At 39.9% G+C, this 12,448-nt stretch overlaps 1 protein-coding gene and 1 non-coding gene across 4 annotated transcripts in view; both read right to left on the bottom strand.

The window, feature by feature from the left end:
• Nucleotides 1–12,448, bottom strand: part of LOC5510108 (thioredoxin domain-containing protein 11) — a 51,937-nt gene that overhangs the window by 36,223 nt on the left and 3,266 nt on the right. For all 3 annotated transcript variants that reach the window (XM_048719739.1, XM_048719738.1, XM_048719737.1), the window contains exons 4-14: nucleotides 10,791–10,874; nucleotides 9,134–9,224; nucleotides 8,279–8,385; nucleotides 7,010–7,078; nucleotides 6,055–6,183; nucleotides 4,734–5,561; nucleotides 4,571–4,625; nucleotides 4,155–4,303; nucleotides 3,009–3,121; nucleotides 2,292–2,372; nucleotides 727–1,671 (exon numbers count right to left, since the gene is read on the bottom strand). In XM_048719739.1, the coding sequence (XP_048575696.1) occupies nucleotides 727–1,671; nucleotides 2,292–2,372; nucleotides 3,009–3,121; nucleotides 4,155–4,303; nucleotides 4,571–4,625; nucleotides 4,734–5,561; nucleotides 6,055–6,183; nucleotides 7,010–7,078; nucleotides 8,279–8,385; nucleotides 9,134–9,224; nucleotides 10,791–10,874 (2,651 nt within the window). The remainder of the gene's footprint in view (nucleotides 1–726; nucleotides 1,672–2,291; nucleotides 2,373–3,008; nucleotides 3,122–4,154; nucleotides 4,304–4,570; nucleotides 4,626–4,733; nucleotides 5,562–6,054; nucleotides 6,184–7,009; nucleotides 7,079–8,278; nucleotides 8,386–9,133; nucleotides 9,225–10,790; nucleotides 10,875–12,448) is intronic.
• On the bottom strand, nucleotides 8,755–8,893 carry LOC116616970. Its single transcript, XR_004295549.1, has one exon. It is a non-coding gene; the product is annotated as a small nucleolar RNA SNORA16B/SNORA16A family (small nucleolar RNA).

The following is a 12,448-nucleotide window of genomic DNA, read 5'->3' as shown; positions in this document are numbered from 1 at the left end:
GCATGCGCTAAAAAGACCACTGATCGATAAGAAATCAAAATACAAATCAGCCGAATGGGAAACCTGTGGTGTGGACACGAAAAAACCCATCCACTATATGAAACTCGCGCATGCGCTAAAAAGACCGCTGATTAGCATGAAATAAAAATACAAAGTGACTGGGAAGCCTGTGGTGTGGACACGAAAAATAAGCTTTTCGCATATGCGATACCAAGATTAGACTTGCTCAGACTTGCTCTCCGGTCGCTGCGCTCCCTCCGAGAAATAAGATAGTCATCAAACAACAGACAACAGGAAGCCTTTTGTGGAGCCATCGAAACAGGCGCCCAATACATTATAACTTCGCGCGTTGCTTTATTGCGTTTTTTGTTTTAAGGGGAAAAAACCTAATAAACGGGAAATATCGTGAGAAATGAGCTTCGTTATGGATATGAAATCATAAGGAAAAGAAGTTAAGCTACTTATTGAGAGGTCTCACGTCTTAGAAGACCTAGATAGGCGAATTGCGCTAACAGATCAAGTGACTTTTTGAGTGCCGAATTTGCCACCCAAACGGTAACGTGATCAGTTAGCGCAAGTCGCTTATTGTTTAGCTTTAACTCACAACTCGCGGGAGGAGAGGATAGGCGCACTTCAGATAAACTATTAGGATGCGATGTAAATAAAGAATAAAAATATTTTAATATTTTGAGGACAATAAATTGTATAAACATCTAGACGCGTTACCTGGCTGGCTTCTTTCTTGGAATCTGACTGTTTCTAAGAATTTGTTCGAGCTCCTCATATCTCTGCCTCATTTCCTCGAGCTGACGTTTTACCTCGGCCCCAGTCTCCACCGCGTTATTCCTCTCTACTGTGACGTCATCCAGTACTTTTCTGGTGGATGATAACGAGGCTTGCAGACCGCTGACCGTTTGTTCTGCATCCTTGACTAGCTGTGTCAGCAGATTTCTTTGACGCCTAAGCTCGACTATTTCTTCATCGGTCTTAGAAGACCTACCTATATAATCTACGGCTCTCAGAGTGAGTATTCGAGAAGCTCTTTCAAGGCGCAGTACTTTTTGAGTAAGAAACAATTCCCGTTTCTCGAAATGAGACGTAATCTCTTTGAGATTATTTAGTTTCTTCGAAATACCATTAATTAGAATAGAGAGTTCTTGTTTCTCAGAGAGAACTTTTTTCGCCTCGGAAGCAAGTTTTACCAAGCTCTCTTCATTTTTTTCAAGTTCGGATAATTTTTGTCTCAACGCTTGTTCCAATTGGTTATTATAAAGTGCTAATTTAAAAAGTTTCTCTTCGGAAGCCGCTCGGGATTTCTCCGATTCCCGAAAGAGTCGTTCGGCGGTGACTCGGGCCTCGTGCTCCCTGGCGGACTCTAATTGGGAGTCACGCATTCCTTTTATGGCTCTTGCACTCTGGAACGCCGCCAGAGCCTTTTCCATCATTACCGCCTCCAGCCTAGTTTCCAGGAGTTTCTTCTCCTGCTCAACTCTTTGGAGCCTGGACTCTAGCTCCCCTACCCTCGCTATGAGGGCCTCTGAAACGTTAAAGCCATCCGTTCGCCCATATAAGGCTACACGCAGAGCCTCGCTTCCGTGTTCTTCTATGAACTCGATCAGCCGAGTTGCTGTACGTGGGGTGTTTGACGGGAAAGCGATGGAGGAGTCTTTCCTGAAAACCAATAAATACGAACAAGGTTATTCGCTTCCTTTACACCCACACACTAGGAAATACTACAATAAAGGCTTATTTAGGCAGAACGATTTAAGTGTAAATCAGCCTACGACTCCTCTACAACGTTCGGCTAAGAAAGTCGTAGTCTGTAATTCAGGGCTAAGACATGTCGTGCTGTCTAAATCAGCCTTAACACACCCACTATACAATCTTACTCCTTTAATTGCTTGATGTGGGCATCAAGTACTATGAATAATGATGCCCGCCAATTAATCCCGAAAAAAGGTGGATACGCTTTTCAACATAATCACGAGTAAATTAATAACCATACATGCCAGCCATGTGTTGGGGCAGTTTGCACACCAGCCAAACTTCGGCCCAGCATTCCGCTAGCAATCCTGGCCCAGCTATGCTGACGGGTGCTGCACGGGTATTAGCTATAGTTGGGCACGTTTAGTTTTGACAAAATGAGGTAAGAACATCAGGATTTATTCGATCATATACCTACCACCTCATCTCCTGGAAATCAAGACAATGAAGTAGTAATAAGGGTACGAAAGTAGACCGGTTTTTAAAGGGGAACTAGGCACGGTGGGTACGATGCTGGATCGACATACCTTCCTGCTGGGAAGAGGATGATGGAGGGATATGAAGACACCGTCAGATTCCACGGGAGATCGTTCTGATCCGCGTCGATTCTGTTGTAAAGTAAGCACAGCATCAAATACAGTCGAAGCTCACTCAAAGAACGCTTTCGTAGCGACAGCTCTCTTAGCGACAGCTTACAGATTAACACTCTCGTAAGCAATCAACTCTTTTATTTTAGTATCGAAATAACTTTCCATTTTGGAAAAAAAATTGTTTATACAAAAGCAATAAAATACAGCCGTTTTCATTGCAGGCTGGAATGAACCACAGAGCGATTCCAGCAAATTTATTTCATTACCAGAAGGTATTACAACCTCATTTGCATAGCGGAAGGAAAATGCATGGTCAAATACCCAGCGAAGTTTCTATAAACTACTTGGTTAAATACCCGGCAAAGCATCTAGGAAAATGCTTGGTCAAATATTTCGGAAAGTTTATAGGAAATACTTGATCAAATACCTAGCGAAGGATCTAGGCCATGCGAAGCGAAGCATCTAGGAAAATGATCGGTCAAATACCTAGGAAAGTTTCTGGGTAATACTTGGTCAAATACCCAGCGAAGGATCTAGAAAAATGTTTGGTCAATTTAAAAGGTTTCTAGAAATATGCTTGGTCAAAAAAAATGACCTAGGAAAATGCTTGAACAACTGGGAGGCTTTTTGGAAAATGCTTGGTCGCTTGGTTACCTAGTAACGCTGACTTGACTGATGTCCTGGAAAAAGCGCGCCACGGCCAGAAGAACTGGTGCGAAGTTGATGCACATTCCGCACCATGGCGTGTAGAATACAAGAAGCACATCCTGTCAAATAAAATAAACATTTGATCACATGAATGTCAAAGCCAAAACAACAAATGAAGGGTCAGCTGTTGGGACGGGAGTACACATGAACCTACCCAACGAGATGGTACTGAGGACAGTTTTAGACATACTGTAAACTAACAGAGCAAGATGGTAGAGGGAAGTCGTACTTACATATCGCGCCCTACTTTGCCATACAAATTGAGATAACACCTCATAGCGTGACGTTTTATTTTTACTTTTTTTCTGAGAGCAATCTGTGTTATTTTGAAAACAATTTGCCATTCAGAAAATGAACTATATCTTATAGTCGGGCTTAGACCAATTTCGCTCTTCATGCACTAAAATAATGAATAACTGTACTGTGTCGTTCAGGCTTTTACATAGCCTATTTTACAACTTCAGCAAAGTTGTCTAATTAGAAGTCTGTAGCGTGTTACAACTTGTACCTGGTTGATAACAACGTCATGAAGGCTGACTTCGTGACCTCCATGACGAATATTTGGCTACTGGCAAAAATTGTCCCCATGGGGTGGAGTAGGGGAAGAAAGACCTCACGCAATACGCAAGTTGTTTGATCATTGCTAATAAGAACGCCATGAAGGCTGGCTGTCGTGACCTCCATGACGCACGCACGCACCTCCATGACGCATGTGGATACTGGCAAAAGGTGTCCCCATGGGGTGGGGGAGGGTGGAAACAAGACGTCGCGCAAGTCGTAAATTGTTTGATCATTGCAACAACGTCATGAAGGCTGACTGTCGTGACCTCCATGAAGCACATGTGGCTTTGGCCAAAAGTGTACCCATGGGGTGGGGGAGGGGCGTCATGTAGGCTGACTGTCGTGACCCCCATGAAGCACATGTGGCTATTGGCAGGTGTCCCCATTTGGGTATTTGATCATTGTTGATAACAACGTCACGAAAGGTGACTGTCCTGACCTCCGTGACGCCGTTTGACTACTGGCAAAAAGTATAACCAGAGGGGGAGGGGGAAAGGGGGGAGAGTAGTCCTCACTTAAATCGTACAGTACCTGATCATTGTTGATAACAATGTCATCAAAGCTGTCTGTCGTGACCTCTGTGACACATACAATTTCTCTTGAACAGGATATCCCCGAGGGTGGGGGTATTCGTAGCCGACGTTCTAGCTTGGACGTCATGGATTTCATTACAAAATCAACTGCGAAGGTAAATTTCATATAAAACCCTTTTTACTTGCAAGATAGGTATAAAAAAAAGACGAGCAACCTTGTACTGTAAAGTTCAGGGTAAATCCAACTTCCAATGTCAACACTGTATAGATTACAGATATAGATTACAGATTTCTTACTAGGCCACAAATTGTTCTTTAAGTGGTAGCAAAACGCATTTTAGTATATTCTAAGATAATGTTGCTTTCATACAAACAATCTTACCTAGATTTTCTTTAGTGATAAAACAATCTTACCTAAACTGTCATTTGTGATTTGACGGCTTTCATCAAATACGTACTGTGCTTCATTCTGAAAAAAAGAAACAAAACGCAAGTAACAAAATAGTCACGAATCAGCCAACTTAGTCTAGATTTCTGCCGTTTTAAGGCGCCAGTTGTACCCGCCATACTACTTTACCTTGACATCCACGATGACTAGCGCAACCCTGTCAGCGCCCCAGCGAACACCCAGTCTCTCAGCAATTATACCATACTCTTCAGAATCCATATAGAAGAAATTCACTGACTTATTGCTATGGCAATGAGCACCTAGAAACCGCGTCACATGACCCGTCCTATTGCAGCCATCTGTTGCGTCATCATCTGTGACGTTACCAGCCGTGACATTTCCTGGTGTGGGGGCGTGGACTTCTGCAGTGGGTTTCGGCTTGGCTTGGTCTTCCTTGCTCGCCAGCTCTGTTAATCGCTTTGTTTCGTCGCTAAGCATGGCTTTAATACTCTCAACATTCAAGTGGTCGTTCTTTTGAGACATGCCTTTTAATGCCACGATATTATCAAAAATACTATCAATAAGACTGCTGAGTTTGTTCTCATAATCAAACAAGCTCCCTTTACGGACGACTTCCGTCTTGGGGTCAACCCTCTTGCAGCATACACTCGTTACAAGGCTACTCGGGTTGTAGCTGGTCAAAACCGTGCTGCATGGCCTGGGTGCTAGACCGCCGAGCAGCCTGGCCTGGATGGCACCAAACCTGTTGTCATGGTTACCCGAGCAGCCTTTTCTGCAGCGATGACAGATGTCACACACATTGCGTACTGTGTGGTGTGCGTTGATGACTGTCTGGACTTGTAGAGATCGGCAGATGCTCTGCTGGGGCTTGGCTGCGATTTTATGAATGGCTGTTCCCAAGGACTCCAATTCTTTATGCTTATCATGAAGAGTGGTGTTTGTTGATGTGGTCTTGTTACAACTGCAGTTGTGGTAGGCGAGAGAAGCTTTTGTGAACTGTGTAGAGATGACAAAGGGGTCAAAGGGGTCTATTTACATGTGTAACCCCGATAAATTAAACACCGGGTTATCCACCATTCAGGACAGGATATTAAACAGAACAGGATATTAAACATATTAACATATTAAAGATATTGCAGACCCGTGGAACAAATTGCAATAGTCAAAGTGCAGTAGTCAAGCCAACACAAAAGAAAACAAAAAAAAGTGTATTAGTGATAATTAAACTAAAGTTGATTTCAAGGGTTTAAGAAAACCACTGAATGAAGTAACAATTTCCCAATACATTTACTACATACGTTGTATATTGTTTGCGCATGCTCTGGCCATAACAAACACAATCGCAGTGTTGAATCGTTCGAGTAGAGGTACATTTCAAAACAAAAAGGCTGGTTTAACCGCGCGGTACTGGAACTAGTAGTCTTGCGCTTTTCAGCACTGCCACTACATACAGTGTTAGACCAAGAGTGCAATTCCACAGGTTACCCACCAGTCTCAGCAGAGGAGTCGATACGTCTTTCCTTCTGAGGGGGACAAAGAGGATAACTGCAGCTTTCTTGCTGAGCCTGGACGCCAGAGCAGCATGGTTCGTGGCATTTGGAGTCAACTGTGTCACAATCTTAAAAGGACAGAGACAGCGTGCTGTCAACAGAGTCAGCAAAAGCGGCCTGGGTCGGGATCCTAGAAAGCAGATTAACTCTAAACCAGGGATGACTACTCTTTTTATTCAATAAAATGTCAAGATAGCCGTATTTATCCCTGGGTTAGCGCTTAGCTTCTTTCTAGGAACCAGCCCCTGTTCCCCATCTTAGAGCCTGTGCAAACGGCGCCAGTATCACCAAGCAAGCATAGCCTCCTAAAGGACCTTACAGAATCAAGTAATATAAGCCTTCCTCGACCATAAAGGTCATAGGTGAAGCATCATTCAACATAGCTAGTGCAGCTCGATTGGACAGAAGGCAAAGGCGATTCTGCAAACTTGCAGCATCACCTAACATCGCCTGAAGGCAGCAAAACAACATTAATATCATTAGCAATCTAGATACGTACTGTATGAATCCATGTGGAATTCTCCCAGACCTCCTTACAGTAAAATATCTATCAATTTCATTGCTCAAGTACCAAATATTATAGGGGGAAATTTACTTTTTGAATAATGTAATCTTTAACAGCGCGAAAGGTAAAACCCTGTACATCGGATATATGTGTGGATTTTTTTTGTTCCGACCAATCAATTACGAAATATTCGAACAGTCCACTAAAAAAGGTCTCAACAAGTCATAGTGTCTGAATTCTCATAAAACTTATTCGTGTGAAGGCAATTACCATTGCACACTGTATATTTTAAGTGTTCACGGTTTTACTGGTTGTGCTGTGAAAGAAATCCAAACAAAACAACATTGATAAAAAAAAGTCAACAGACTTTTGACAAACCACTTACTCACCTGCCGTCTGTTTGTAGCAATCCATGTCGTGATGTTGCATGATGTGATGCCTTTAGAGGGGTGATAAACCTGAAAGAGATGCAAGCAAATCGCGTTAATCATAAAAATTGCACGTACAGTGCAGCCTGCAGGAAACTTAACATTGTGTGCGCGAATTTTGCGGGGTTTTTCTCGTGATTTTTTAGTGTATTTAGATTCATACACTCAAACTACACGCACCTTAAGTGGACGCAAAATCCGCGCATGCTCTAAACTCAAACTACACGCAAAAAACTCGCCCGACGCTGTTAAGTTTCTTCCAGGCTGTACTGTATTTAAAGACTTCGGTCGGCATTGGGTGACTTTACTGCAGCAACGACATAACGAAAAATTCTCAAATTAGCTTCTTTCTTATTAAATATGGCAGAGATTTCTTCCTTGAAGTTTTAAGGAAGTAATGGCAAACAAACTATGTAATGCAACTTGCAATAAAATTTTGATGCGACTTTCTGTCAAGTGTCATTGAAATGTGTAACTTATGACCCAAGCGTTCATAAATAGCGCGATTTTGAAGGTTTGCATACCGCTCTCACAGAATTAATGTTTTGAATAGGAAAAATAAGTATTGAATGCATGGAGCCGACGGCATTGTACGAAATCGTGATCGTGGGAAAGAGTATCGTTTTTCTGTTATGTCTTTGCCGCTACAAAATATATAAAAATGAGGTGTACATTAAGTAGCCAGCTAAACACATTTGTAACATTCAATCCATCTTATTTTCGATTTCTTAACCATACTATAACGGGAATAACAAATTAAGAAGGCTTCTTTCTTTTATTTTTTTTTCCAACTCCAAGCTTACTCGAGTGCTTGAGATTACCTCAGCAAGAAGGTTAAAACAATCCCTATTTGTTCATGACTAGCCCAAGCAGGGCCGTAGCAGGGGGTGGGGCACTGGGGGCACATGCCCCCCCCCCAATATCTTAAAAACTATAAGGAAAAGACCAGTAGGGGCGTGGCTTTGCCCCTAAATATTTTCTTAATGTTTCTGTATTGTGCCCCCCCCCCAATATTTGGGGCCAAGACTAGGTATAAATCAACACAAGGTTGAAAAGGTATGTTAAACACCCTTGTGAAACAGAGTAGTTGCCCTTCATCGTTTGTTGATTTATATCTTGTCTACGCCACACCTACGCAGACCATCTAGTTTTTCTACAGCTTGGTGTTATACCACATAGCCCAAGACTAGTCTATTATTCAAACTACATCGTTTACAAAGTTACACTGACCAAAGGAGGTTTAAATGCACGACAGAACAAGACATTTCCAGAGGAATGCAGGCCTATAGTTTTAGCCACCTCCTCGCTGGTGACAACTGCAAATCTTGGACTAGAAACTGCAGAGAAACAAAATACAGAGGATTAATGTAGGTGTATATTGTATGAATGTCAGTGGAATCTAGTAAGCAAGATACATATAGCAATGTTGTGTGGAAGAACAATTATTATTCAGCTTCTGTGCTGCATTTACTCATGGGTTGATTACAGTAGCTGGCTGTAATTCCGAATGCGGCACATTCACAAACACAATGAAAATTTTTCTCAAAATGCTGACTAATAAATATCTTATTGACCTTGTTTACTTTGGCTTTACAAGAAATTATGGAGCCTGGCTCTTGGGCCATAAAACAACGAAAAAAAGTATTGGGTCCATCATAGAACTATGGGTCCATAAGGCCCATGAACTCAGTCAACAGAGCTGCATTTTTTATAGCTTTCCTGGGTAATCCTGAAAGACTAGGATTTAATCAGTCAAGCAGCGGCCATGAGAAAAGCAGTTACTATTGGCTCTTTTTGACTTATTAAGGTATACAAGAACCATAGCAAGCTTTGACAGGGCCTTTTTACAATCATTCTGAGAGGTACACCATAAGTGACATTCTTGTGATTAGCTGTAACTGTTTAATTTTGGGATGGAATGACTGAGTGGATCTAAATGCAGTGAAAATGACAGAAAATTACATGGTCTAAATAAAAATAACTGGAAATCATCATCCAAGTTTGAGTGAACAGGATTCTTCTATGTGTCAAGTTGGAAAATTGCCTCCCCCTGCCCATTTCCCCCCCCCCCCCCGGCTCACTCACTGTGTCCGTAATGTTGTAAGGCCACTGTGAAAAATCTGAAGTACTTTTTGCTTGACAGCTCATGTGGCTTGAAGAAGCTTATCACCACCTCCTGAGATAAATAATTTAATGGATTAGATTTCCTGTCAATGTACAATTGCAACTGATATTTTCATTTTTCTCACTTTTATTTAGAGGCTTTTTTAAAGCAATCAGGGAGCAGACATATGTGAACTATTGCACATAATCAAAATAACAATAACATTATGACAAGTAACTAATAAAAGTAATAAAAGTCACAGTTCTAAAATACAAAAACAGCAATTATGTTAAAGTACCTGGAGCTGGGATAGATGCGATTACAGGTCTGTATTTTATCAAGGTATACATTTAAAGTCTTAGCCAAGTTTAGGGATCTTGTTTTCTTGAAAGCAGGAAAGTAATAGCCTTAGTTCAAATGCTGTTCTTTTCAAGCAGCGTTTCTGATGCAAATGCATGCAAATTAACCTATTCAATTATTCAATGCTCATTTGCATTTGGAACGGCACATGAAAAGAATAGCCTATGTGTAGGCTACACATAGGCTAGAAAAGAATGGCGCTTATCCTAGGCCTTAGGGGCCGATTACATGACGAATTTCAGCCCATTTAGGGAGTCTGAAAGGAATAGACCCTGCGCGAAGAGACCAGAGTATTTGATCTCGTGATACCTAAACAACGTTAGACTAGATCCATGTGGGATGTTTTTGATTGCTGTATGCATGCATGCTAATGACATAAAAAAATAAGCTGTATATATGTAGAGCAACTACTATGTTAAATAACTACAGTATGTTTAATTTGAGAATTGTTTGTGAAAATGTGTTGGTCTCTAGAGGGATAAAAAGAAGAATGTGTATGCAATGCCCTGATCCATTGAACCATATTCGCTCATCCAACCTAATATTACTTGTAGTTGCGAGTTTATTTCCTCAGTGATCATGGTATTACAAAGTTATAGCATGGCATTTTGGGGGATTTAGTGATTAAATGTCCCCTCAACCTCGGGATGACTAGTAAAAGTTCCTCAACCTGTGGCATCCAGACTTCAACTAACCATCCCTCGGTTGCAAGACATTTAATCACTAATTTCCCTCGTTCCATGCTATAACTCATAATCAGCCCCTTAGAATCATACTATGCATTGTAAAGCACATTGTAACTTGCATTAGATCATAAAGACAACTAATTTTGCACTATATAAATAACAAAATTATTAAAATTATAAATTTATCATTGTTCAAGACTGATAATAATACAATTAAACAGTCCCAAAATGTTATACAGCTTTTAGCTTGAGGGTCCCAAAAGTCTCATTCTCATTTTATTCAATGATATGCCAAGCTCAGAAACAAAGCACAGGTTTTTCTACCACTAATTTGTTGTATGGAGGTCACACAGAACGAGTGCCCAGGGTAATTCCAAGTTTTCTCAAAAGGAATACACCATCCCAAAGAGATCAGATGTAGGTAAGTTAATTTATATATTTATCACTAATAACTAAAGGCAGATCCACAACAGGGGAGGACAATAAATGTTAACATACATCGACATAAATTGGTTGATTTTAGCTCCCATATCTTTCTCATAAACCTTTTATGTTGAAAAAGAAGGGGGTCTCCCTCCCCCCGACAACTTACAGGCTCCTGATCCACCAGTACTTTAAAATCACTCTCTCTACCAATATATGTAAATGGTCGCACAACTCCTTGCAAGAATTGTACCTAAGAGGGAAAGAAAATAACATTATCATTATACTCCAGGTAATATACTGACCATACTCATCACTATTACTACTATCATCATAAATGACTTTCCAGGTAATATAATGACCATACTCATCACTATTACTACTATCATTATAAATGACTTTCCAGGTAATATACTGACCATACTCATCACTATTACTACTATCATCATAAATGACTTTCCAGGTAATATACTGACCATACTCATCACTATTACTACTATCATCATAAATGACTTTCCAGGTAATATACTGACCATACTCATCACTATTACTACTATCATTATGAATGACTTTCCAGGTAATATACTGACCATACTCATCACTATTACTACTATCATTATAAATGACTTTCCAGGTAATATACTGACCATACTCATCACTATTACTACTATCATTATAAATGACTTTCCAGGTAATATACTGACCATACTCATCACTATTACTACTATCATTATGAATGACTTTCTAGGTAATATACTGACCATACTCATCACTATTACTACTATCATTATGAATGACTTTCCAGGTAATATACTGACCATAATCATCACTATTACTACTATCATTATGAATGACTTTCCAGGTAATATACTGACCATACTCATCACTATTACTACTATCATTATGAATGACTTTCCAGGTAATATACTGACCATACTCATCACTATTGCTACTATCATTATAAATGACTTTCCAGGTAATATACTGACCATACTCATCACTATTACTACTATCATTATAAATGACTTTCCAGGTAATATACTGACCATACTCATCACTATTACTACTATCATTATAAATGACTTTCCAGGTAATATACTGACCATACTCATCACTATTACTACTATCATTATAAATGACTTTCCAGGTAATATACTGACCATACTCATCACTATTACTACTATCATTATAAATGACTTTCCAGGTAATATACTGACCATACTCATCACTATTACTACTATCATTATAAATGACTTTCCAGGTAATATACTGACCATACTCATCACTATTGCTACTATCATTATAAATGACTTTCCAGGTAATATACTGACCATACTCATCACTATTACTACTATCATTATGAATGACTTTCCAGGTAATATACTGACCATACTCATCACTATTACTACTATCATTATAAATGACTTTCCAGGTAATATACTGACCATACTCATCACTATTACTACTATCATTATGAATGACTTTCCAGGTAATATACTGACCATACTCATCACTATTACTACTATCATTATCAATGACTTTCCAGGTAATATACTGACCATACTCATCACTATTGCTACTATCATTATGAATGACTTTCCAGGTAATATACTGACCATACTCATCACTATTACTACTATCATTATAATTGACTTTCCAGGTAATATACTGACCATACTCATCACTATTACTACTATCATTATAAATGACTTTCCAGGTAATATACTGACCATACTCATCACTATTGCTACTATCATTATAAATGACTTTCCAGGTAATATACTGACCATACTCATCACTATTACTACTATCATTATGAATGACTTT

The sequence above is a fragment of the Nematostella vectensis genome, chromosome 12 (genome assembly GCF_932526225.1).
Source record: "Nematostella vectensis chromosome 12, jaNemVect1.1, whole genome shotgun sequence".
NCBI classification, from domain to species: domain Eukaryota; kingdom Metazoa; phylum Cnidaria; class Anthozoa; order Actiniaria; family Edwardsiidae; genus Nematostella; species Nematostella vectensis.
This window is presented reverse-complemented; position numbering and strand designations above follow the sequence as displayed.